Here is a 26268-nt window from a genome sequence, read left to right on the forward strand (position 1 = left end):
GACAGGGCTGAAATTTGAGGCAGGACACAGCTGGCTGCTCTCAGGAGGGAAGAACTCACCTCTGGGCCCCACCTAGAGAGGGTGGCCTTTGAGCAGAAGTGCTGGGGCCTCTGGAGGTGTTCCATCAGGGGCCCCAACCAACAGGGGCTTTCAGAGGAGGAAACATCAGGCCTGATTAGACATCTCGCCTAACCTGGCTATGTCTGTACTGCAGTTTTCATAAGTTTCCAGAACTAGCATTTGCCCTGGAAATACGCGCATTCAAGATCAATTTAAACTTTTAACTATAAATCAGACAAATCACACTCTTTCCAACACCTGTTTTGTGCTAGGTTCTGGGGTAAGTGAGAGAGCTACTGAATTAACGTTACTGTCCATCTTTCAATCGTTGGTCTGTTCGTCCTTCCCATTTATCCATATCACAAGCCTTGAACACCTACTGTGTGCTAGACGCCGTCCTGAAGGTGCTTGTCTTCTGTAGGTCGTCTTTTTTCCTATCAGACTATACTCTCCACTCAAGATAGGAAGTAGGGAGGGAAGAGTGAGATGAACGTCGGTGTGTGTAGTTGGAGTGGTTGCTTCTGGCAGAAGATTTCCATCACTTAGCCTGCGGAAATGGCAGGCAACTCATAGGCGAGAGACCGATATGCAAAGAGTCACTAACGCTCAATGTTTGCAGCTATAGCGGATGCCTGTGTGCACATAAGGGGTTAAGGACTGCTTTTTGCCGGTTTTATAGCTCCAGCCGCTGGCATTGCGGTTAGTACACGTCAAGGAACCAAATGATTTGAGTTTTCTTTTATTTGGGTGCATTAAAAAAAAGTCTTGAAATTTGGTAATAGAAGCATCTAAAGCGTCACGGGTTGTTACCGAGGCAGGTCTGAGTTGGAAAGAGTGAGAGAAGTTTGTGGAAGAGCAGCGGCGTTCCGAGTAGCCCTCTCTGCTTGCGTAAAGGAGGCGTGGGTGTTGGGAGAAGAACGTGCTCGGGTGAGGGGACTCTCGGCGTCAGGAAATGAATGCAGCGAGGTCCCTGTGGGTACCCTGGGGCATCGTGGCGAAGCTGCTCAGCTGGTCCAACCGGGAGGGCGGGCAGAACCCCGGGCTTAGCGCTCTTTAAAGTCCCCAGCCAGTCCCCACCGGGCACCTGGCCGCGCGCTCGGCTCTCCCGCCGCGGGTGAGTACGTTTACGGAAGCGGTGCATTCCGCCGGCCGCAACCGTCCGGGAGCGGGGGAGGCCGCAACAGGTCGCCGCCGTCACCCTGCTCCTGGCCGGCGGGCCTCCAGGACAGGCGCCTTTCCGGGCCCGCCCCGTCCGGGGGTCTGGCTGGCTCGCGGGGCAGCCAGGCGGCCTCTCCGGAAGCCGTCCCGGTGGTCCCCGAGGCCGACTCATAAATCATTCATGAGCCGGGGCCGGGCGAGGGGGGCTATGAGCAAAGGGGGCGGCGGCTGCGGCGGCGAGGGCAGAAGAGGGAGCTGGACCCGGCGCGCGGTGAGTAGCTGCATCTTCATCCCGGGGCTCGGGAGGTATCTGCGGACTCGACCGCGAGGCTGAGCGCTCCCCTTTCCAGAAAGCTGGGGCGGGGAATGGGGAATGGAAGGGCTCGCTCTGCGCCCGTCTCCGCCCAGCCCTCGGCGTCCCCTCCCCGGCCCCGTGGCAGGTGGTGCGAGCTCCAAGAGCGGCGGGGGAGCCAGCGGGGATTCCGGGCGGGGGGCAGACGCGCGCAAACTTTGCGGGCTGCGTGGTGGGTGTTCTTTCCATGCGCTGCGGGGGGAGCCGGCGGCAGTGGCTCGCCAGGTTCCGGGGCGCGAGCTGGCGGTGGGAGAGCGAGCGCGACCCAGACCCCGAGGTTGCCAGCTGGGTCTCTGAGAGGGCGAAGGACGAGAGGAGGAGGCTCGCCCGGGACTTGAGAACTGTTCTGCTGAAGAGTGACCCGGGGTTGCGGGGCACTGACCCTCCCGGGCTGGGTATGGGAAGGGGTCACCTTCCTCTGGTTTTCTAAATGGAGTACGCTGGGCAACTGTCCATCACAGGACGGGGGCTCTGGGGGGTGCAGTGGGAGGCCTTATGGCCGCGCCCATGAGGGAGCACTCGCTCCCCTGAATTGAAGCATCCCTCTGCCCACTTTGGGTGCACAGCGCGGGGACGTTCGGCGATTGCTGGAGGGAGAACTGAGAGATCGCGGCGCACCCCGCCTGTACTGCGCGGGCCAGGACAACAAAGGGAAACGTGGACGGAGGGAGAGCTTCGCGGTGCGGGAGAGTCGGCAGCCTGGAGTCAGTTTTCCCGAAAGTCCGCGCGGGGGCTGGGGATCCGATCCACGGGGGCTTGAGGCACACCAATCAGGACCCTCACCACCCCTCCACTGGCGACCCCCGATCCATACCAACCTGCATGCGGCCGGGAACCCGCGCTGGCGCGCCGGGCGCAGCCAAGTTACTCCGGCAACCCCCTCCCCCAGGCGGCGGCGGATTCCTCGAGTCTCCTCGCTTCCCGCGCCCACCCTGCGGCTTATCCTTTGTCCCGCAGCCCGAGAGAGGCTCCTACCCGGGAGGGAGCGAGCCCCGGAGGGGCCCCGGCCTGTCTTTGGATTGGAGGGAAAGACCGAGGAAGCCATTACCGCTAGCTTTCTGCAGCAACAGGTTGCGCCTGTAGCCCACGGAGGCTGCTGACCTTTCTCCTGCCCCGGCTTGAGAAAGGTTTTCCCGGGTTCCGGTGGGCGGCGGCTGACCTTTGTTAAGATCAGCAGGTGTATGATTAAGGGCCTTGAACACCCCTTCTCCCAACCGCAACATAAACCCACTGGAGACTCAGACAGCTGCTGGTGATGGTTGGTTGAACTACATGAAATTGCCGCTTTCTGTGGGTCGAAGACTTGACTATCAAGGCAACTTAGTGTGTGAAGTTTCTACCTCTTTCCTCACTCATTTGTGAGTTTCCGCCTTTAGTACCCTCAGAGCTGCCCTGCCTGCCAGGGTGAGCCTGGGATCCACGGTGGAGTTTAGACTATTTCTCTGTGCAGTGGCCGTACACACCCTCCACCACACCTGCCAGGTGTTTGTGCGGCAGGGCCTGTACCTGTTCCAGCTGCAGCCCTCGCACACAATTCCAAACCCCATTTTACAGATGAGCAGAGGACAGCTTGGAGATTGTAAGCGACTACTGTCACAGAGCTCATCAGTGGGACTGGAGATGTCCCCGTCTCAAAAGCGAGGGCTCTTGTCCTTGCAGCAGAGCCCTTCAGTTTAGTTTTGTTTTCTTAATGGGTCCCCTAATCTTTTTTTAAATGAACTTCCTTAAGAGTTGCATGCTGGGCTATTTCTGTGTGTCTAGATAAGGACCCAGTTTTACTTTGTTTTCCCCCTAAATGGCAAGTCAGTGAAGCAAAGTGCATCAGAGGACAAGTGGGAAATAATAAAACTTTAAATCAAATATTGTTTTGTTGGTACTGTTTAAAATATGAACAATTGGGTTTTGCAGGGGCCGAGAACTTGCTTTGAGATTTGTTAAAGGTCAGGTTGCTTTGTTACAGGCGACAGAAACCAACTCTGGATAACTTAAGCAGAAAAAGGGACTGGATACTGGGTGGCTTAGAGAAATGACAGGAGGGCTGGCTAGCCAGGCCGAGGAGCCTGGAGGAGTGGGACACAGGACATGCAGCAGGTCCCCTGATTGGTGTATAGCCATGGCTGCCCCCAGAGACTGGCTGTGGCTGCTGGCAGGCCGCCATCATTGTTTGGATGAGGTAGACACCACCTCTGCCTCAGTGTGTATCTCCTGCACAAGCCCAGGAGTAAGCATCTGACTGGCCAAGCTTGGGCTCAGTTTGGGCACCTCAGCGGGCCTCACAATGAGAGGCAAGACGGCCACCCACAGGACTCACAAAGGTTGGCTCAGAAGTTGGGCAGCTCCCATCGTGCCCCACCCCCTCAGTAAACCCAAGATAACAAACATCTACAGATCCTTTAAAAAAGTCCTTCAAAATTTCCGTCAAAAAAAGGAGAGCAGAAATGAAGCTGGATGGTCATTGTATTTGTTTTTAAACCAGTGTTTGTGGATGTGCCCATCCCTGGACTCCAGGCTCAGAATCATGTGAGGTATTTGCTTAAAATTCATGTTCTTGGGTCCCTTTCCCAATCTGAATTCAGTGCATTTGGAGTAGAAACCAGGAATCTGCACCCCGCAAACCAGAAAATGGTGACTCGCCCTTATTGATTATAGTCCGGTGCCTGTGTGAGGAGAGAGGCCCTGAGGGAGCCGGTTCCAAAGCCTGTGAAGTTGAGGGTCCCAGCTGAAAGTATGGCGCCCAGAATGGTAGGCCGGTTGTTCCGCCGTGGGTGACTCCAGCGAGGCGACAGTCTGCTGCTTGTGTTGGAGGAAACAGCTGTAAGCAGTCCAGCACCTCCCTTGCAGAGGCTGGAGGCTGCTTATCAACAGATGCTTGGTCAGTTCTGAAACAGGTAAACATGACCACTTTGTCAGTCTTCTCTCTACCTGCCGCCGTTTGATTTCAGCAGTCCTTACTGAGTGCCTACCGTGTGCTGGGCTCCCGGGGTGCAGAGAGGATGAGTAAGTCAGGGACCCCCCACGCAGACGTTGGGCCCAATCAGTTCAATGTAAGAAGGGGATTTGGGGAGCTTTTGTCTTGTGCCTGTTGTTCTGCAGTTGTGTTTGGGAAGATTGAGGTGTCTGGAAAATAGCACGGATTAGCCAGGGGGTCCGTGGGAACAGTGCTGGTTCTCAAATCTTACTTGTTTTACTAATTACTCACAGGGGCAGTGGGTTAAAGATGCAGATTAATGAGCCACATCTTGAGAGATTAGTTCCGATCGATCATCTGCACTTGAAATAAACACCCCGTTTGATGCTGATGCAGCTGATGAGTCGGGAGAGCTTTCCTGGATTTTCTGCCGGCAGCTCCCTGAGCTGCTCTCAGTGGCGCTGGCTCCCTGTGGTGGTTTCATAGGGAAGTAGCCAGACCTTCTTTTTTGGGCACAGCTGATTAAAACTGAGATGTATAACTTCCTTTCCGACTTGGTGTGTATCAATTGTCTAATGTTTCATAAGTAGTGAGATTTTATTATGCTCTTAAACTTAAAGAGTTCCAGAGCAAGATGTAAAGAAACCTGCACATGCCGCTCAGGTGCCAACTCCCCTGACACCCTGTCTTCCCATTTCATTTGGGATTTCCTTTCCCCTGCTTCTTCTCTGAGGGAGTCGGAAGGTCTCTTTAGTCACAGATCTCCCGTGGGCCTTCCGCCGTCTCCCTCCCGCTGTTTCTCTGTGTCCCTGGCTGAGGCTTGGTGGCATTACCAGGAAGTCAGCCTTTCTTAGCAGCTGAGCCCTTAATCCTTCCACCGGCTCCTGCCTGTCCTTTAACAGACAACAAGATAAGATGTGAGCGTGGTGTGTGTGTTTATGTATGATGTGTGTATTATGTGTGATGCTTGTGAGTGTGTGTGTGTGCATGTGGGTGTTAGTATGTGGCATGTATGTGTGTGGAGTGTGCTGGCTGTGGACCATATGTACCTGGTATATTTAGTGTGTTGCGTGTATGTGTGTTGTGTGTATGTGGGTTGTGTGTTAGTGTGAGTGCATGTATGGTGTGTGTGATGTGTGCGCGCACACACCCACCTGCCTGCCTAAAGGAGCGTGGTCGTATCCTACCTGAATAACCACACCCCCTCCCCCCACCTTCCCATCTTCCTCCTACCCAGTGCTGGTCCTGCAGACTTCCAGAGAGGGGCTTTGCGAAATAGCTGGCCTGCTTTGTTTCCTTCTCATGTACTCTCTCTGGAAATGATCTGAAGACTGAGCAGAGCGCTGATTCCTAGTAGAACCCGGGAAAGGTTAAGCACTTCAGAGCCCGAGGACAGGGACAGCGGCCATGCCTGGCAGGGACTGCCCTTTGGAAACAGTGCCCAGGGTCCTGGTGGGTCTGTAGGGGAGATGGAGCTGGAAGCTTGGGGTTTGATGAGTTTGGCACTGGGCTCCATAGAAGATCTGGGCAGCCCATGATTTCATAAAGGGAGGATCCAGGGTCATTCCGCTGGCAGGTCAGAGCAGAAGCAGTTGGAGTGGGATGGGGCTTAGAGGATGAGCCCATATCCAAGGGTACCCGATATGAATGAGCATCTTCATTCAAACAGCTCGTGTAGTACTACCTCTTGTCCGGAGCTTTCTTTGACACCACCTATTTCTGTGATATAGGTGGTGGGCCCTCATACAGTGTGTCACTTTCTTGGTGGTCCCTCTCCCCCATCTCACAGTATGTGTTTCAGGAGCACCCTGTCCTTATTCTGAAAGTTATTGAGTGTGTATCTAACATGAAAAATAAAATCAGGGTGTTTTCTGACCCCAAAGAAGTAAGGACAAGCAGAGCATCCCGGCTGCTCTGGGAGGTTCTGTTTTGATTCAGCCTGTGTTCAGTTCTGGGGATAGAAATTCGAGGAGGACAGGGTCAACGTTGCTCTCACTGGACACTGGGCTGGTAGCACTTCTAGATTCCTGATCCTTCTCCCTTTTCCCGGGGGTGGGTGGGAGCCTCCCTCTGCTCTGCCTCTCATCGCCTGGACCCCGAGTTGTCCAGGTGGTGACTTGGGGCAGGGATTTCCATCAGGGCTACCTGATGAGTGTGTTAGGAAGGCAGAGTCCAGTGTCACCCGGCCTTGAAGAGTGTGGTCCCTGCCGGGCAGGCCACGCTCGTCTAGTTTGGGTTGAGGGTGAGTGGAAACAGGGATGTTTGAGATGAGATCTGTGAGCACATAGCAGAATAAAAAGCGTATCTCCAGAGACGGGAGAACAACCCCAAACTGGAGGAAATAAACAAGCATTATCGTCTATTGCTGGGGGCCTTCGCTTCTCTGACTGGGAGGGAGGGCTCTGCAGGGACAGTGTCTTGGAGCTGTGGTTAGAGTTCATAGTTAAAGCAAATGACTGGGTTTGAATTCTGTCCCACCGTGAATCAGCCGTGGCCCCAGGCAAGTCGCTGACATGCTATCTGGGTCATCTGTAAAGCGGGATAACGCCTTAACCGAGGGCCTGCCTGCAAAGCATGTAGAACATGTCTGGCATGTAGTAAGTGCTTAATAAATGGCAGCTTCTAAGACTGCACATGCACTTCACTACCTGGTGTTTCTGGGTCTGGTCCCTGGAACCTTCTAGCTTTCCTGCCCTTGCGCTCTGAAGCAGGCTCTGTGTTTGCATCCCCGACAGCGGATTAGGCTGAGGGCTTGCTCTAAAGCTTTGCAGCCTCTCCTCCAGGGAAGCTGCGCGTGCAGGCCGGCTGCGTGCATTAGTGACCGCTGCCCCTTCTCTCCCTGCCAGGGATGGTGCCTTGAGCGGCTGACCACCCTCCACTCCCCGGAGAACATTCTCTGCCGCCCATCACCGCATGCCAGCCCAGCCGGAAAACCGAGGGCTCAGCACACTCAGTCCTCACCACGCCTCTTCTGCACAGCATCACAGTCCTCCAGGCTTCCAGAACCTCTGAGGCAAAAGGCCCCCAGTCCTACCTCATGTTTGGGGCATCTTGCTAGCTATGGCCCCAGTCCTCGGCTTCTTCCTGCTGCTGGGGCTGTGTGGGGACACCGTTTCAGAGGGGTCGCCACCATCCACCAACAGTTTTGATTGTTTGGAATTTGAATTTCCTCCAACAAACTATGAGACCGAAGATTCTTATGAAGCTGGACCCACTGGCATCCTCTTTCAGATGGTGCACATCTTTCTCCACACCGTGCAGCCCCATGCTTTCCCTGAAGGTAAGTGCCGGTTGCGGGAAAAGGTAGGGTTGGTCCCTAGACACGCTCAGGTGCACACACACGATATTGTTTGTTAATGACAACACCATCCGTGTAGAATATATTCAGTATTTTTAAGTGTGAGATTAAAAACGATTGAATTGCACAGGAGCCGAAAGTATTGAGACAGAAATTAAGAAAACCAGGTTAAATAGGTTGTCGGGAGTGTGAACATAAGAAATGAAATCAAACTGCATTGCTGCGCTGTTTTTCCAGTTCTTTATCCTCCATCTCCTCCCTTTTATTTTTTTTTTCATCTGATTAGTGCATTGAATTATTCTCAAGTACGTACCAAAGGTAAAAATTAGGATAAAGATGCAACTTCTCTGTCATCAAATGAGAAGTTAATAATGACCTTTCATGACCATTTAAAATTACAAATGTAACTCCCCCACCCACCACAAAATGCAGTTTTGACATTGCTCAGGGCAAGGCCAGGCTGGACGGAGCCTGTTACCTGGGTAACTGTTTGCTTCAGTTCTAAGAGTCTGAGTGAGGGTGGGAGGGCGTGTTCACAGCACGCCCTCCCACCCTGTACCGTCCTACTGTTTGGCCTTACCACCGCTCCTCCTCTGTACTCCTGAGTCTTGGGGCTCTGTGTTTTCAAGTGTGGGGTGATGAGAATGTAAATGGTGTGTGGCAAGTGCCTGCTATTAGGGTTTGGCAGTCTAAATTTTTATTGATTTAATCTAGCTTAAGCTTGTTCTTTAAACTATGAAGATTTGAAGATGAGCATGATTACTAAAAATTATAAAATTTGTAGTAATGTTATCATCTTCTTTAGCTGGTCAGCTGTTGTTCACAAGAAGATTATTTGTGTGTGTGAGAGAGAGAGAAAGAGAGAGGGGGAAGAGAGAAAGCGAGAATATATTTTGTGAACTTCAGCTCTTTCTATTACAGGCAGTTCATAGATTTTCGTTCATGTACATTTTTAAATGTTCCTTTGTTTTATTTTTTTAGATTCCACTTATATGTGATATCATAAAGTGTTTGTCTTTGTCTGACTTACTTCACTAAGCATAATACCCTCCAGGTCCATCCATGTTGCATCATTAATATACATTTATGTTGAAACTTCCTTTATATTTGTCTCAGATTAAGCAGTTGAAACAGTTTGAAGTGTAGTTCTCCATTTTTAGTTTAAATTTCAGTTGAGTGAAATAAATCACTCTGAGCCCTGCTGTCATAGGAGAGTGCTTGCTGTTTATGTCACTGCTTGAGCGACTAAATTTGGAAATCCTAAGGGCAGAAGCAGAAAATAAACTGAGTTTATTTATTAATGTTGAATACAAGTTCACTATTCTCAATAAATAGTTCTTCATTTGTTTTTAGACTTGATGTAAATAAAATTAAATAAACAAGTATCTACTAGTGTTTTTAGTCTTGGCTTCTTTGTTGTTTTTTTCTTTTAATGTAAAAAGCATAGAATTCTGTTGTTTAATATGAATTTACAATGACTTCTTTAAAAAGACTGTGATGAGCATCTTCCATGGGTCATTCTAAGACAGATCATGTAATTAGTTAATCCTGTAATCTGTTTCCATATGTTGTTCTATTTTGCTCCTTCTAGACTTCTTGGGAAGACTTCCTCACACATATTTTACAAGGAAAAGCAGTGTTTTTAAAGGTCTTCATTCAAATGATCAGGTTAAAAGACATCTTTCTGGTGCTTTCCGAGGTTTTCGACTCCAATGTCATTATTAGTTTAGAATTTGAATCCTAATGTAATCTGAGGCTGTTGGCCTTGCTTGTCCCTTGACCTTCATTAATACTTGTTACTTCAGAGAAAGAAACTCCCAGAAGTTTCAAAAGTAGACCAGAGCAGACCAGTACTCCCCCTTTCAAAATCACCGTTAGGTTGCTTAGAGAATATAATACTGAAGTTAGCAGGTGACGTCTTGGACTGTTGATTTTCTTCCATCAGCTCATTATTTCTATTCTTTCACCCAGTTACTGGATTTCATAATAGTCTTGAAGTGCCCATTAGGTGCTTTGCAACATAAAGAAAACATATGAGACAATCATAGTTTTTCCATTTGGGGCCGGTGCATTTCATGAGCATCAAAACAGAGGCAGATGTCATCATAATTGAAGATGCAAAAAAAAAAAAAAATAGAGCAAGAGGGAGAGAGATGGATTTCCGTTCATTAGGTTAACTAATGTAGTACACTAACCAAAACAGATGACTATGGACAAGTCTTCTGTGGAGTAACATCTTCACAGATGGTAATATCCCACAGGTCTATTGTTCCACGTGAGGGAGAAGTGTTTTGAATGCAGAGTCCCAGCACAGAGCAGAAGAGGAAGGGAGGAGGGCCCTGAAACCTGGACTCTGTCTTTTCATGCCCTCGGACTGGGGAGTTTTCCACTTTCACATCCCATGTATGACCAAAATGGTGTACCAAATTGTGCATTTGGAACTCCCCAAAGAGAAGTTGTACCATGTTATATCTTGGTAAATACAAAATGGAAAGGTCTAGTTTAGCTGGGGCTTGAGACAAAGGCTTATTCCTGGACAGAAGAAAAGACCAGGAAGACAGGTAACTATACGCTGTGGCAGAATGTGCTCTAGAACCTGGTGTGGGTATTTCATAAATCCCTGCCCTGGACTGAAGTTGCCAGAGCGGAGTGGTGACCTGGGCTTGGCTCTCTAAGCAGAGAGTGATGGCTTACATTTGGGAGGAGTCTTCAGTCTATGCATTCAACCTAGAAAAGGTGTTGATGGCAGGATGAGTGAGGAGGGGCTGGGGGTGGGGGGTGAGGGTGGGGGTGGGGGCTGGGGATGGAGGGTGGGAGAGGGAGTTGGGGAAAGAGCATTCCAGGCAGAGAGAATGGCTTGTCCGGGGAGTGAAGGAGACATTGGTTCATCGTGGACCTATGGGGCGTGTATCTGTGGAATAAGTCCGCCAAGGTTGGGAAGCCAGAGCTGGAGTACCCGGACTGGTAGGCCAGGGGGTTCTGTAGGGGGACAGAAGCTAAGGCAGCAGGAGCAAAGGCTTCATTCACTCGAGAAGCATTATTGAAAGCCCTGCCTTCTGTGGTGCGCCTCGCTGGGTGCTGTGAGCCAGTGTGGATGTGAAGCTGGGTTTTGGGAAAAGAATCCGACAGCAGCTGGTAGGATAGGTCACAGGGAGGGTGGTAATAATGAACTAACGTGGAATGAGGCGAAGGCGATGGGGGAACAGGGTCAGGATCCATTTTAGGTCCAAAAGGCTTGGTTTAAGTCCTAGCTCTTGCCTGTTACCTGCAGGGTGCTCTTGGCCAAGTTAATTTTCAGAACCTCTGTTCTCATAGATGTAGTATGACTATAATCACAGCCCGCTCCGTAGCTTTTATCTGTGAGGCTGAAATGAGCTGATGTACGTGAAGCCTCTGTTTAAAACCATGTCTGCAAGGCACAGAGAAAAATCCTCAGTACATGTGGCTGCTATTAATATTGCCATGTGAGGGGAAGAGTGGGTGAGATTTGATGCCCAGATTGGTGTCGGGAGGGATATGGAAAGAAACGGTGTCCCAGGGGGGCTCATCAAGCTGTCCCTGCTGCTGCTCCCTCAGGACCGTTCTATCTGGAGCTACGTTCCATTATTTTTGAGGTTACGTGGGCTGTATCTCCCCAGCAAGCCCCACGGTGGCAGGACTGGGTCTAGAAGCCAGGACTTGGATGCAATGCTAGTTCACTCAGTAGTCTCTACTCCTACAAAACTACTGGCATCTAACGGGCTCTGTTTTTCTCTGTTGGTTCTTCCCTGCTGTCCCCAGTATCTGCCGTAAGGCATCCTGTGCAAAGCGTTAGCTCATTTGACTCTCAGGTAGTTGATGGTGGTAGATGGTGGTCTAACTTCTGTTTATTACACCCCCCTTTACAGATTGGAAAACTAAGTCAGGATGAGATTCCACATTCAAAGTACACAACTAGCCAGTGGCAGATTGAGGACTCCCCAACCCCCATCTCCAGGACTAGTTATTTCTCGTATATTCTGCAGCTTACTTTGTGGGTAATTTATTTCCCTTTTATTTTATCATAGTGCTTTTAAAATGAAGAAATAAATACGAAAAATAGTAATTTTTACACCTTAAAAGCATGCAGTGCAGAAGATTATCTGGTGTGGATGGTAAGCAGTGTCTTTTCCAGTTTTGTGTGTCTGGGATGAAGTTAGTGTAAATCATGACCCAGATTAGAGCCTTTCTAATGGAGGAAGCAAAGAAAAAGGTCTCCTCTGCTTTTATTCTTAAAGAAGTTTTCTAAAGTCATTCTCCATTCTGTGTTGGTATATTTTAAAATTAGATTTTAGGATGGTTGACCTATTTCTATCAGTGTTTTGGGCTAATGTGGTTTGCTTCCTGGAGTTGGCGGGCGTGGGAGCGGAGCTGGTAAGTGGCAGACCTGCAGAAGAGGGAGGGATTAAGCGTGGTTTCTGCAGACTTTGAGATGCGTGAGGATGTGACATTCAGTGGGAGTCTCCCTGTTGAGGTAACAGAAGCCTATTAGCGAAGGGTGTTTATTATCAGGACTCTGGGTTACCTCGTGGGGGGAGGGGTCAGCCACCAGGGACTCCACCTCCTTCCCTCTTGGCTGCTGTCTGCCCGGTGGCCACTTCATTCCTCCTCCTCTCTCCCATCCCCCTCTCTGGGTTCCCCCCTCCTGCAGTCCTCATGGTGGAGAACCTGCCAAGTTCATAGGTTTCAGGCCGGCTTCCTGGAGAGTGGCTGGGCATTCTCTCTCTTTCAGTCCCAAGTCTCAATTCTCATCCCACCTGGGCCAGTCACCAAGCACGGGCCCATCAAGTCGCCGTGGCCAGAGTGACACCTTGTGCGTGGGCCTGGCGCTGCGAGCTGTCGATGTCCCCCTTGCCTCACAGGCATGGAGGTGGTTTCCAGGAAAGAGGGGTTGGGTGGACAGCCTAATAGGTGTGTGTGTGTCAACGTCCACCTAGAATCAGGAGGTTATATTGTATCCAACACCTGCGTGTTCTTAATTCAGAGCCAGCACTGTCTTCTTTAGATCATGAGACTCATTGGCACCGGGCCTGGCTATAAATAGGGTCATGGAGCCATTGTCCTCCTTCCCAGGTGTCACTCACTGTGCCGCGCAGGGTACAGCTGTCATGTCTTTGCATCTTAACAATTATAACAGCAAACTGCTATTATGTGCCTGCTTTCAGGGGTTTGAACAACTCAGTGACTCTGTGAGCTGGGTACTATTATCCTTATTTTACAGAAGGGGAAGCAGAGGTCCAGAGAGCTAACGAGCTTGACCAGGGTCACACACTAGCCAGTGGGCAGGGTCGAAGTTTGAAGCCAGGCAAGCTGGGTTTGTTGTCCAGGCTCACAGTCGTCACTTGTATTTTGTTGATAAGGAAAGAGAGACTCAGGGAGGTTGAGGGACTGTTGGCAAGGTCACACGCACTGATGGCTAAGGGACCAAGCCAGGGTTTGCCCCAGAGCCCTGTGCCGCCCAAGCCTGGGCTTGTCCCCTGTGCTGCGCTGCGTTGCCTCCGTGGAGGGGATCTGTTGTATATCAGATCAAATAAATGGCATATATGCCACCTATGAGTGTGGGTGGGTTTGAGGAGCGGGGACGTGTCTGGAGACAGTAACGGGCTCTCCTCTAGTCCATCCATCATGGTACAGCTTCTGCAGCTAAGATGAAAAACTAGACCTGTTGACTGTGTTCCCATAAGCTTGTCCATGAAGTCGTGCTGAGCCCTGTCCCGGCCTCCTCCCTGCGAGAAAGTGGTGCAGGCAGGCTGTTCCCTTCTGAGGAGTAAAAGTGGGCCAGTCCCCAGCAAGACACGAGAAGGAAAGCTTCCCTGTCCCCAGCGGTGACGTTCTCTTGGAGGCCTTCAAATACATCCAGGAAAAGACAGATTAGGTATGAATATAAAATGGCCCCCTTCCCCGGGCAGCTGCTGGATGAAGCCCACGTGGTGGGAGGCATCGCTGGTCCACTGAGTGGAAGGGAAGTTCTCGGATGTGCGCTTGGACATCCAGCTGTCGAGTGTGGTCTGGACGGGGCAGTGCTGGGGCAGGAGTGTGAGGGACGTTACCAGGACGGGTGGCCCTGGGCAGCCCTGCCACGTACCCTCTGCCTGGCTGGGGTCTAGATTCCAAAACGGGCCTGGCACTTGAGCGGTGGTGAGCACTCTAGAGCCACTGCCTGAGTTTGACTCCTGGCTCCTGTGTTGACTAGCTCTGTGACCTTGGGCACGTTGCTTAAACTCTCTGTTCCAGAGTTTTCCCTCTGAAAAATGGAGATAATAATAATAATAGTACTTTTGGGATCATCGTAATATCTAAGTAAATAATATTTATGAAGCAATTAGGACATTGATATACACTAAGAGCTATGTGAATGTTTGTTAAATAAAATATGAATGCATAAAATCTATATTCATTACAAACTTTTAAATTAATGTCACACCTCGGTGATCACATGGACAGAAGAACAAGTATTTATTTGACTTATACTGTGTTGGCTTTTTAGGGCTGCTGTGACAAATAATCACAAACTGGGTGGCTTAAAACAACAGAAATTTATTCTCTTATAGTTCTGGGGGCCAGAAGTACAAAATCAATATATTGGCAGGGCTACTCTCCCTTGAAGGGTCTAGGGGACAGTCCTTCCTGGCTTTCTCCAGCTCCTGGTGCCTCCAGATGTCCTTCTCTTGTGGCTGCATCACTCCAGTCTCTGCCCCTCTCCACACGGCTGCCTTCTGTGTCTCTGGCTTGGATCTCCCTTTGCTTTCTCTTATAAGGACATCTGTCATTGGATTTAGGGCCCATCCTATATTTGGGATGATCTCACCTTGAGATCCTGAACCTAATCTGCAAAGACCCTTTTTCCAAATAAGCTTACATTCCTGGGGTCAGGACTTGCTGATTCTTTTTGGGGGCCAACATTCATCTCACCACACCTATTACAGACTTCTTTAGTTCTCCCGGTAGCCCCAGCAGCTCAGAGATATTAAATGATCTGCCCAAGGTCATATTTCTGAAAAATAATGGAATGAGATTCAGACCTGGTTGTCTGATTCCAAGTTCTTGAATTTCAATGCTGTAAGTATAGTGAGCACCCACTGGGTGCCAGGCCTGGTGCTATTTGGCAGACAGACTGGGTTCCCCTGCTCTCAAAAGGCTGACATTGAGCACTGAGCCCTCCACCTCCACAGTCGGCTGTGATGCAGGCAAGCTGGTCCATGCTGACTGTCAGGTGTGAATAGTGGGCTCTCGGCTGTCCAGAGGAGAGACTAGCCATTGTGGGGCAATCAGAGAAGGCTTCCTGGAGGAAGTAACATTTGAACTGAGCTGTGCGGTTGTGGAAGAGTTCAGGAAGCAGAGGAGAGCATGGCAGGTACACAAGCAGAGGCCCGAGTGATGCATGTTGAGACAGGGGCTCGTGGAATATGTCTTGTAGAGCAGTGAGACCAGAGCCCTGCTTGTCTGGGAGGCTGTCAGGCCACAAGCCTGGGGAGTAGCTTGTGAGCAGATGGCAGATGGGCTCTGGAATGTCATGCCAACACGTGTGCTTGGGGCTCTGCGGACAGCGGGAAGTGGACATCACTCAGTAAACCTGTAACCCCAACCAAAGCAACAGGAAGGAGGCTGGGGGTGGGGTGTGTATTGTTCTCGAAGCCTGTTCCTGGAAATTCTCTTGTACACTTGGACATTTGTGGCATAGCTCGCTGCTACTCCAGGTGTGTCCTTTGGACCAACAGCATCTGCCTCATTTAGGAGTTTATTACAAATGCAGATTCTTGGGCCCTACCTAGTAAGTCAGAATTTTCTATTTTTTATTGAAAAAAAAATTTTTAAACAATTTTATGCATATAGAAAAGTGCACCTAAACTTGCAGCTCGATGGCTTTTACTAAACTGCACACATCTGTGTAACTAGACCCCAGGTCAAGAAAAAGAAGCCCCCAGAAGAACCCTCTCGTTTCCCGGTCGCTGTCCCCAGCTTATCCCCAAGGAAACCCTCTCCTGATTTTCAGTGTATAGGTTAGCAATGCCTGGTAGGGGAGTATGTTCTCTTTGGTTTCTAGCTTCTTTTACTTCACATTTTATTTGTGAGATTCATCCACGTTGTTGCATGTAGTTGTAAATATTCACTGCTGTTGTTCTGTCACGTGAATATACCATAATTTATTTATCCATCCTACTGGATTGGCATTTGAGAGGTTTCCAGTTGGGGCCTGTTTTAATCATAACAAAACACCACAGACTGGGTGGTTTAAACAGTCAACATTTGTCTCTCCTAGTCTTGGAGGCTGGAAGTCCAAGATCTTAATGCCGGCGGATTTGATGTCTGGTGAGAATCCTTTTCTTGGTTTGCAGACGGCTTGCTCTCCTCACTTGGTGGAGAGAGAGGGTTCTGGTCCCTTCCTCTTGTTAGAAGGGCACTAACCCTACCATGAGCCCAGGCTCGTGACCTCACCTAAACCTAATTACCTCCCAAAGGTCCTACCTCCAAATACCATCATATTGCAGGTTCGGGATTTGAAAAATGAATTGATTAGACACAGCAATGGATGTTTGAGTTCCCAGTTGTTTGCTGTTTCAAACACTGCTATGAAGACCACTCTTGAATATGTATCTTGCATACTTATAGTTGGGCAATACAACCAGTATGAGGAATCCCTGGAAAAGGAATTACCGTGGCATACGTACCATGGTATGTGCATTTAAAATTTTCATCGCTATTACCATTGTTCTCTAATTTATATACCACTTTGTATTCCCTGTATTAGTGCATGAAAATGCTTGTTTCTCCACACTTTTTCCAACTGTGGTTATGAAGACTCTATCTGGCCGGTCTGACATGTTATAGAAAACATGCTTTATTTTGTGTACCTTTAATCATTGGTCAGTCCTATTCTTTTATCCATTTTTCTTTACTTTTTTTTTTTTAAGATGGAGATCCTGGGGATTGAACCCAGGACCTCCTGCATGCTAAGCATGCGCTCAACCACTGAGCTATACCCTCCCCCACCATATATATTTCTTTTTTTTCAAAAAAACTTGTGATTTTGCCTTTGCTCATTTTTTTCAGTTGAGTTATCAGTATTTTTCACCTTTGATTTGTTCCCATATTTCACCGAATTTAGAAAATACCCATTTCTCAATTGGTGACATATATTTACATACTCAGAATTTAGAAGTGCAAAAACGTATGCGTTGCGAAGCTTCTGTCCCACTCCTGGCTCTCAGTCCCCAGCTTGCTTTCACAGACGACCGCTGTTTGCAGGTTTTGCGTGTGCATTTGTGTGTCTGTGTCTTTTCCGATTTGTTTTCTGGTAACGCAGGCAAACGTGTGTCTGTGGTCTTTTTCCACAGATGATAACATATTGTGTATATTGTTTGGCACCTTGCTTTCTTTGTAAATGCATATTTTGGTCATTGTATTAGTACATTAAGAGCTTCCTCATCTTTTTTTTTTTATTGCTGCAAAGTAGTTCATTACTTTTAATGTGTTTCTACCATTTTGCCGTTACAAATACTGTGTAACAAGTTATTTCACAAATGTGCAGGTAAGTATGTATTCCTAGAAGCAGAATTGCTGGGTCAATTTATAATTTTGTGAATTGGCACATTTGACAAGTAACCCCTCATCACACTCCACAGAGGTGGATTCAGTTCTGTCCTGCACGAGCGAGGCAGAAAAATCTCGCTGAATTTTGTCCAGTGTCTTGGGAGGCGGACATCATCTCTGTAATATACACATGGGGGAAGAGGCTCAGAGAGAGGAACTCACTTAGCCAGGGTCACACAGCTTGTGAGTGAGCAGAGCAGGGATTTGAACTCAGATCGTCTGATTTTGGCATCTTACTCTTACTTACGTTTCATTACGCTCTTAGACTCAGCTATTGCCCGATGCCTTTTAGTCGGATCGAACAATGCACCCCATGGAAAATGCTTTTGTAAGTTCTTCTATTTCCTAGAAAGCTAGAAAGGCAAGCAAGGAGAATGATTTTAAACTTTTGCTAGAAAAGTGTAGTCCAGTAACTACTGTGGATTTTGGGCCCTTTCAAGGTGACTTTTTAGACACTGTATTGCTTGTTTTACAAATAAGTTTCCCCAGTGTAGCAGAAATGGGCTCTGGAGTTAAGGACTGGCCTTTACTGACTCCTAATGTGCCTTTTAATAAATGAAAAATAACCTTCATTTTGTTTAGTCTGTTATTAGTAATTCTACCCTTCTTCACTTGGAAGTCTATTTAATTTTGTTTTTTTAAATTTTTAGAGTAGAACATCTAGTAATTTCATTTTTATTCTTATTTCTTTTTCTAAAAATTAAAAAAAAAATTTTTTGTGGGGGGAAGTAATTAGACTTATCTACTCATTTATTACTTTTGGTGGAGGTACCAGGGATTGAACCCGGGACCTCGTGCATGCTAGGCATGCACTTTACCACAGAGCTATACCCTCCCCCTTATTCTTGTTTCTTGATAAATGCATTTAAGCCTATAAAATTTCTCCTGAGAACAGTGTTGGCTTTATCCTGTAGATTTAGAATGTGGTGTTCTCATTTTTAATTTCCAGTAGTTCATAATTTCAGTTTTGATTTCTTCCTTTTACCCAGTTTGGCTAACATCAATTGAGTCAATTTTACCTTTTTGAAAAGGCATGGATGACAAAGATTGAGCATGAGTTGCTACAGTGTATTTTAAAAATCTCCAGTCTTCACCTGTGTAGGCTGCCATCCACCTGGGCTTCGCCCTGAGCTGTGAGCTGTGTGTGGAGGACTCGTGGTGAGCCCTGACACCTCTCCTTGCTGCCGTCTGTAACTGCACAAGGAAACGGGTCCCACCGGCTCCCATTAGCATGCTGTCGAGGCGGTTAATTACACCTCAGGGTTTCCTTTTGGTGAGAGCATGTGGAATAAAACTTTCTTTCTGAGAAGAGTGGCTCCCCCTTCAGCTGCAGGTACAGGACACAGATGTGCCCCTTGCTCCCTGTGTTCCTCTTCCACAAATGCCAAGTGCATGTGCAGCGCGTGCTGTGCGGGATGGGACCGTGGGTCAGATGGGCTCTACCTGCATGGAGCTTGGGAGTTTCAACTTATGTCCCTGGACTTCCTTTTCTCTTTTTGTCCTTCATATTCATGTTACCTTAATTTTATACATATCCCTGTAAGCCTTGGAAGAATAGGGAAAAAAAGTAAAATCCTGGAAAACAAAAACACTAATTCAAAAAGTTACATGCACCCCAGCATCATGGCAGCATTATTTACAATTGCCAAGATATGGAAGCAACCTAAGTGTCCATCCACAGATGAATGAATAAAGAAGATGTACTATGTGTGTACACACACACACACACACACACACACACACACACACACTGGAATACTACTCAGCCATAAAAAAATGAAATTTTGCCATTTGGAGCAACATGGATGGACTTCAAGGGCATTATGCTAAGTGAAATAAATCAGACAGGGAAATACAAATACTGTGTGACATCACTTATGTGGAATCTAAAGGTAAAAGCTAGTGACTATAATCCAGAAAGAAGCAGACTCACAGATACAGAGAACAAACGAGTGGTTACCAGTGGGGAGGGTGGGAGAGAGGCAATATAGGGGTGGGGAAGTGGGAGGTACAAACTATTGGGTGCAGATTGGCTTCAAGGATGTATTTTACAACACAGGAAACATAGCCAATATTTTGTAATAACTGTACATGGCAAGTGACCTTTAAAAATTATATTAAAATAAACTAAAAATTAAAAAAAAAAAGTCCTAAAAGCCAAGTTCTTATTGAGTGGGATTAAAAAAACCCAAAATAATTTAAAACTAGAAGAGACAGGATGGAGAAGGCTCTCAGGGCAGTAGCTTAGGTGAAAGCAGTCTTTTCAGTCTTTCAAGGAGAGCAGTGACTTGTTTACAGAAAGCAGCTTGAGAAAGCTGTTCAGTAATTCTGTAGGAGGGAACTTCTAAGTTAACGCTGGGAGACAAAAGGTGGCGACATAATGTTTGTGTTTGACATTTTTTGAGCACTGATTACCTCATGCAGGAGTCTGTATGTCCTTGTATTATTATTTTAAAATATTTAATATTTTAGTAATTGATGGTGATGCAGTATGATATGTTTATCACTGCCTTTGAAGGCTCTCCTCCAACCTGATTGGAAGTAAATAGCCTGAATCCTGGGGAAGGGGAGGGTGTGGATGTTTTTATATCCCCTTGGAGGTTGGCTGACCCAGAAGCTCAGCCTAATGAGATTTGGACGGCTGGCTCCTTGGGGGGCCGCTGATTGAGATGTGCTGTGCTTAACGCAGCCAAGTCTACTAGTCTACGGTGGTGTCAAATGACTGAGTACTCGGGAAGCCAGCTTTGCAAGGAATTGCATTTCTTTAAAGAGCCATTCCAAGTATAACTTGTGTAATAGAAATAAAGCAGAGTAGAAGTGAGTATCTGCTCTGAAATCAAGTTAATAGCTGACTTCAGAAGTGAGTGCTTCCTGAGTTCTGCATTGAAGTAACAGCACAGACCCGTCTTCCTGAGGACCAGTTTGCTTGGATGTAATTCCACGTGTTGTACTGTGAGTGTGTGTATCTGAGCTGTCCACTTCTCTCCTGCAGGGCTGTCCTCCCCCTCACTAGGGCTGCCGGTCGCCTGGACCAGTGGAGATGCCTCCTCACTTAGGGGGAGAGAACGGGGAAGTGGGGGACACAGTAGCCTCCGAAGGACCGTAACAGTCATCCCAGCTTCCTCCCAGATCTTCCTGAATGTGCCACATGACGTCCTGCCACAGACCCTTGGCATCTGGCCATTCCCTTTGTTTGGACCATTCCTCTGCATGGCTTGTTTCTCCTGTCACGTGGTCTTTGCTCAAATGTCAGCTCCTCAGGGACCATCTCTGGCCACACTCTCTAACTTAGTATCTCTCTCCAAACACACCACACTCCCTGCTGGTTCTGACTTGTTTCTCATACTATTTGCATACATTTTCTTCTCTTTTGAAATTTCTATCCTGAACCCTCCTCCACCAGCCAGTGATCTCCTACTTCATGGAGAAACTGGGTGGAATCCCATGGAAACTAATTCATCCCTCCCCATTTTTATTTCCAATTTTTCACTAGGCTTATTCAGGCATTTAAAATTCTTTCCCCTCAATAACGAATTAGTCAAAAGATATGATCATTTTCAAAGTCTTTGAAAGAACTACCCATTTCCCAGAAGGTCCTGAAATGGTTGATGCCACCACCAGTAATGTGTTGGGATTTTTTAAGACTGAATTAATTGCATCTTGTTACTTTATACTTATTTCTGATCACTCCTGTGGTTGATGGTTCTCCCATCTGTGTTTCCTTTTTGAGGAGTTTGTGAAATGCCTTCTGCCCAGTTATGTAGCCAAGTCTCTGTCTTTTTAGTGTTGATTTCGTGTCAACAGCTCTTTATACAGAAACCTTTTGCCTAATCAGGTCACTTGGTTTTAGGGAATCTGTCACTGAGGGAAGATCATCTGGTCAGAAATAATCATCCAATTTCCTAGTCCCATTTTACAGACAAGAAAACTAAGGCCCAGAGACAGGAAGCTCGCTCATTTCAGGTCCCACAGTCAAATGAATGCTGGTAGGTCAGGCAAGCAGGAAGGTGGGCAGGGGAGTTGTTGGCTGGGAGGGAGGCAGTGCCTGCTTTGTTGTTTGAAATTGGATTCCTGGTACTTGGGTATAGCAGGAGCTTTTGTTGAATGAACACGCTTTTGTTGACTAAATAAGTGAATAGTTTATTATTGTTGGTTAATATCATTCTTTGCAAGCACAAGAGACATACTTTTATTTGTTTCCATTTTGCAGGTAGAATATGTTCATTCAAAATATACAGAAACAGATTTTAAAAAGGTCCATTCTCCACCCAAAGAAAAAAGATAGTTTTTCAGATTTTTTTTCCCTAGGCAAAGACATTTTAAAATAGTTTTTATATAGTGAAAATCACGCTATATCCCCATATAGAATGTAAGCATAAAGTTAAGACTTGGAAGAAAAAAAGGTATTTAGAACATCTGGTTTCAGACCGTGCACCCACTGGTCTCCAGTATATGCAGAATATCTAGAACTGACTGTGCTTTAGGGTCAAATCATTTTTTATTATGATAAATGAGACTTTTGAGAAATAGATTGCACATTTAAAAACCAGACTGAATTAAGGACTTAGAGCCAGAGGGAAGTAAGATTTTGTGTGATATTTAATGTACCATTGGAATGGCTGGGGTTTTAAAGTTCAACAGTAGTGGTGATTTGGGATTATGATTTAGTTTATAAGAAGTCTTTGATTTCTCAGCCTGCCTCCTTTGGAGCTTAATAAAGAAGACGAGGTGAAAGACATACAGGAATTTCTTAAAATGAAACGAAATATAACTTAAGAATAGTATCATGATTGTATTTCTAGATTTGTTTTCAAAGAAAATATTCTTACCTAGAAGAAGTTATTTCTTAGGTTGGATTGAGGTGTCTTGTTTAGGGCATGCAAGTTCTACTGAAGACAGGCTGCAGGTGCATAACACTGGGTTAGGAATGATAAGATTTATGTGGGAGAAAGAACATTTCCTACTGTAAGGAATGAACAGTCTCCGGTTGAAGAGATGAAATATATTTACAGAGAATAAATAGTCCAGGGGACATGTAAGCCGGTGGATCATTCAGTCTCACAAGTGGATGATGAACTGTAGGTAATTAGTGATGAGGGAAGTTGGCAAAGGACCTCAAGTGTTAACTTTGAAGGATAGAAGGAGGGTTTTGATAGGTGGGGGGATAGCATCACCAAGCCTCAGAGGGTTGGAATAAGTTTTTTTGTTTGTTTGTTTTGGGGACAAGGGAAGAGATCTGGCTGGATTGGAGGGGTCTTGTCTGGAGGGAGACATAATTATAGCAACTGCCTATTGATTGCATAATATGTGCTGGAGTTTTGACGTATTATTTTTAACAATGGGTATTTATTACCTCCGTATCAAAGATGAGACAATTGAGGTCCAGGGGTGTTAAATAGATTGCCAAGGTCACACATCATTAAGTATTAGATCTGGAATTTGAACTCAGGATCACATGATTTAGGGTGGCCATTTAATTTATCATCTAAACCAGGACTTTTTAAGAGTGAGAGACAGCACTGGTAACGATTAGGCCAGGACAGCAGGTGTGCACCGGACTGTCTGGGCGAGCCAAGATATGTATCTGGTCAGTCTGCTTCCAAAGCCTGCACTCGCTTTAATTTCAGTGGGAAGGATAGGGTCACATTATGCACAGCTTTAAAGATAATTAGTGGAGGCCATGTAAAAAGGGTTGTAGGTTAATTAATCTGACAACGTTGTCTAGAAAGGAATGGAGTTAAGAGAGATGTGAGTCCAAGGGATCAATTAGAAGGTGACGTCACTAAAAGTGGGTTACGTGGAATGAAGATCTGAATTGAAGGATGGAGTGAGAGGGAAGTAAGATTTCCTATATGTTTTTATTAATCTGTTTCTTTGTTTTTGTTTTTGTTTTGGTGGGGAGAGGTAATTAGGTTTATTTATTTATTTATTTATTCTTGGAGGAGTTACTGGGGATTGAACCCATGCATGACCTTTTGCATGCTAACTATGCACTCTACCACCTGAGCTATACCCTCCCCTTTCCTATAAATTGTTTATAAAAAATTTTCAAACCTACGCCAAAACCGGAAAGAATAATACAGTGAATCCTCGTTAGCCAATTGCCCAGATGAAAAAATTTATCCGTTTTTGTCATATTTGTTTCATCTGTCCTCTTTTCTTTCTTGTTTCTTTGCTGGGACATTTAAAGCAAATTCAGACATACTATCATTTCACCCTCCACATCAATGTGCCTTTCTAAAGAATACGGGCATTTCTTACTATCCACACTGTCCTTACCGAACTACCAAAATTAATAAGAATTCTATTTTTTTACTATTAATTCTCATCATTAAGTGTGATATCCATTTTCCCAGTTATCTTTTTACTCATTCCTTTGTTCCTTGAGTCAGAATCCCAAAAAGGAGAGAACAAAGCATAAAACGTGTGACTTTCCAAAACTGAGTTCAAAAGTTTTGCCCCTAATAAACAGGAAAATAGGTTAACTGGCTAACTAGTATTAGAAACAGAGTTTGGAAAAGGGAAAATGATTATAGGGAAAAAGATGGGAAGAGATCCAGGAACTTTTGCCTTCCAGATTTTTATCTTGAATCATTTCTAAACTTTAGAAATGTTACAAGAATAGTGCAAATGGACACCTGTCTGTCCTTTATAGATTCATCAATTGTTAATATTTTGCCACACTACTTTGTTAGTATTTTGCCACACCACAGCATGCATCTTGTAAGACTAAGTCTCTCCTACATAACCACATGCAAGTATGACACTCAGGACATTTAACATTATTGTAACACTTTTATCTAATATACAGTTCATATTTACATTTCTCAGATTTCTCCATAATGTTCTATATAGTTTTTAATTCCCTGGATCCAGTATTCAGTCAAGAATCCTGCCTCACCTTAGATTTAGTCTCCTTTAATCTAGAACAGTTCCCTAGCCTATTTTTCTTTATAGCATACAAGTAGTTTTTTGGACGAGCCTAAGCCATTTTCCCCTGAAATGTCCCTCAATTTTGAATTTACCTTGATTTCTCATGATTAGATTCAAATGAAATCTTCTGTCGGGGTACTACGTGCATGCTGGATCCGCTCAGTGGATCTCATCTGGAAGTTACTGATGTCAGTTTGTCCCATGATTGGTGAAATTAAGTTTGTTGATTTGATTAAGGTGGTATCTTCCAGTTTTCCCCATATCCTGTCCTGTTCCCCAGCCCTCGTTGGCTGAGTGCTTTTAGCAACCAGGGATTACCCGTGCCTTCATAAATCATCACTGTGGTGGTTGTGAATGGTCATGCTCTATCATTTCTTTTCCGTTCATGAGTGGCTTTCTGCTGTGTCTGGAGCATTGTGGTGCCATGTCACAGGAAGGGAGAAAACTTGCACAGTCTAGTATTTCCCCAGGACTCAGGGGTGACTTTTGAGTGGCCTGAACAGAGCTCAGGGACTTGGGATCTGTGGGGTGTCGTGATCGCAGATGCGGGGGAAGGTGCACGTGCTGCCTCAATGGCTGGGGGGCCTTATTTAGCCCCTGCACCCTCCGAGGGGGCCCAGGGGCCCAGGTGTGGGTTCAGCTCTCATAAAGGATTCCTTCTGTCCCCACCCTGGCTGCGGGGCTTCCCATCCCACCGCTAACAAACAGGCAGTGCCGTTGATCCAACAGAAGTTGGTTTGTTTTTGTGTTTAAATTGAAAGGAGGTGGCCTTTGGGCATTTCACTGCCTTCCTCTTCATTTGGGGTTTTGTTCTCTGACACTTAGGAAGTTTATGTAGGAGAAATTCAGAGCAAATAAGCAGAAGCCGTTTTTGTACTGGGGTTTGGGAAGTTGTCTTTGGGGGCCTCCGGGCTCTTGCTAATCCCAGTCTCATTCTGAGTTCCCAGCTCTGCCCTGCCTCGAGGAGTGACTGGAAGACAGCGGTCAAAGGCCAGGCTCACAGACAGGCTCAGGACTTTCACATAACACAATTCTGTTCCTCTTTTAAAACACAGCTCAAACATCACCTGCTCCACGAGTGTTTCCTTACTCGCCACAACTCCCCCAATTTGACCTGCTGACGGTGAACCTTGTATGACCCCATCTTCCCAAAAAGCAGACCTACTTTTTATCTACTTATCTGTGTTTCCAGTAGACTGTGAACCTGTTAACCACAAGAATTTTATCTTTTCGTCTCTGTATCCTTAACACCCAGTATAGGGTCTAGGACATATTTGTGCCTATTAAGTATTTTTTTCGAGATGTATTTTTATTGAAGTATAGTTGATTTACAATATTATATTATTTTCAAGTGTACAACATAGTGATTCAAAATTTTTATAGATTATCCTCCATTTAAAGTTATTATGAAATATTGGCAGTATTCCTTGTGCTGGATAATATACCCTGGTAGCTTATTTATGATATTTGTACCTCTTAATCTGCTACCCCTGTTTTGCCCCTCTCCCCTCCCCTCTCCCTGCTGGTAATCACTAGTTTGTTCTTTATATCTGTGAGTCTGTTTCTGTTATATTCATTTGTTTTATGTTTTTAGATTCCACATATAAGTGGTAACATACAGTATTTGCATTTTTCTGTTTGACTTTTTTCACTAAGCATAATACCTTCTAGGTCCATCCATGTTGTTGCAAATGGCAAGATTTCAATCTTTTTTTATGACCGAGTAATATTCCATTGTGTATATCTTCTTTATCCATTCATCTTTTGATGGACACTTAGGTTGCTACCATATCTTGGTAATTGTAAATAATACTGCTGTGAACATTGGGGTACATGTTTCTTTTCTGATTAATGTTTTCATTTTCTTTGGATATATACCCAGGAGTGGAATTGCTGGGTCATACAGTTGTTCTATTTTTAGTTTTCTGAGAAACCTCTATACTGTTTTCC

General features: G+C 46.3%; 1 protein-coding gene across 4 annotated transcripts in view; it reads left to right on the forward strand.

The window, feature by feature from the left end:
• Positions 1 to 941: 941 nt before the first annotated feature.
• Positions 942 to 26268, forward strand: part of PROM1 (prominin 1) — a 101204-nt gene continuing 75877 nt past the window's right edge. For 2 of the 4 annotated variants that reach the window (XM_064487895.1, XM_064487902.1), the window contains exons 1-2: positions 1370 to 1489; positions 7325 to 7758. In XM_064487895.1, the coding sequence (XP_064343965.1) occupies positions 7539 to 7758 (220 nt within the window). In that variant the 5' untranslated portion in view covers positions 1370 to 1489; positions 7325 to 7538. The other 2 variants (XM_031437020.2, XM_031436992.2) reach the window with 2 other exon arrangements.

The sequence above is a fragment of the Camelus dromedarius genome, chromosome 1, assembly GCF_036321535.1.
Source record: "Camelus dromedarius isolate mCamDro1 chromosome 1, mCamDro1.pat, whole genome shotgun sequence".
Taxonomy (NCBI): Eukaryota; Metazoa; Chordata; class Mammalia; order Artiodactyla; family Camelidae; genus Camelus; species Camelus dromedarius.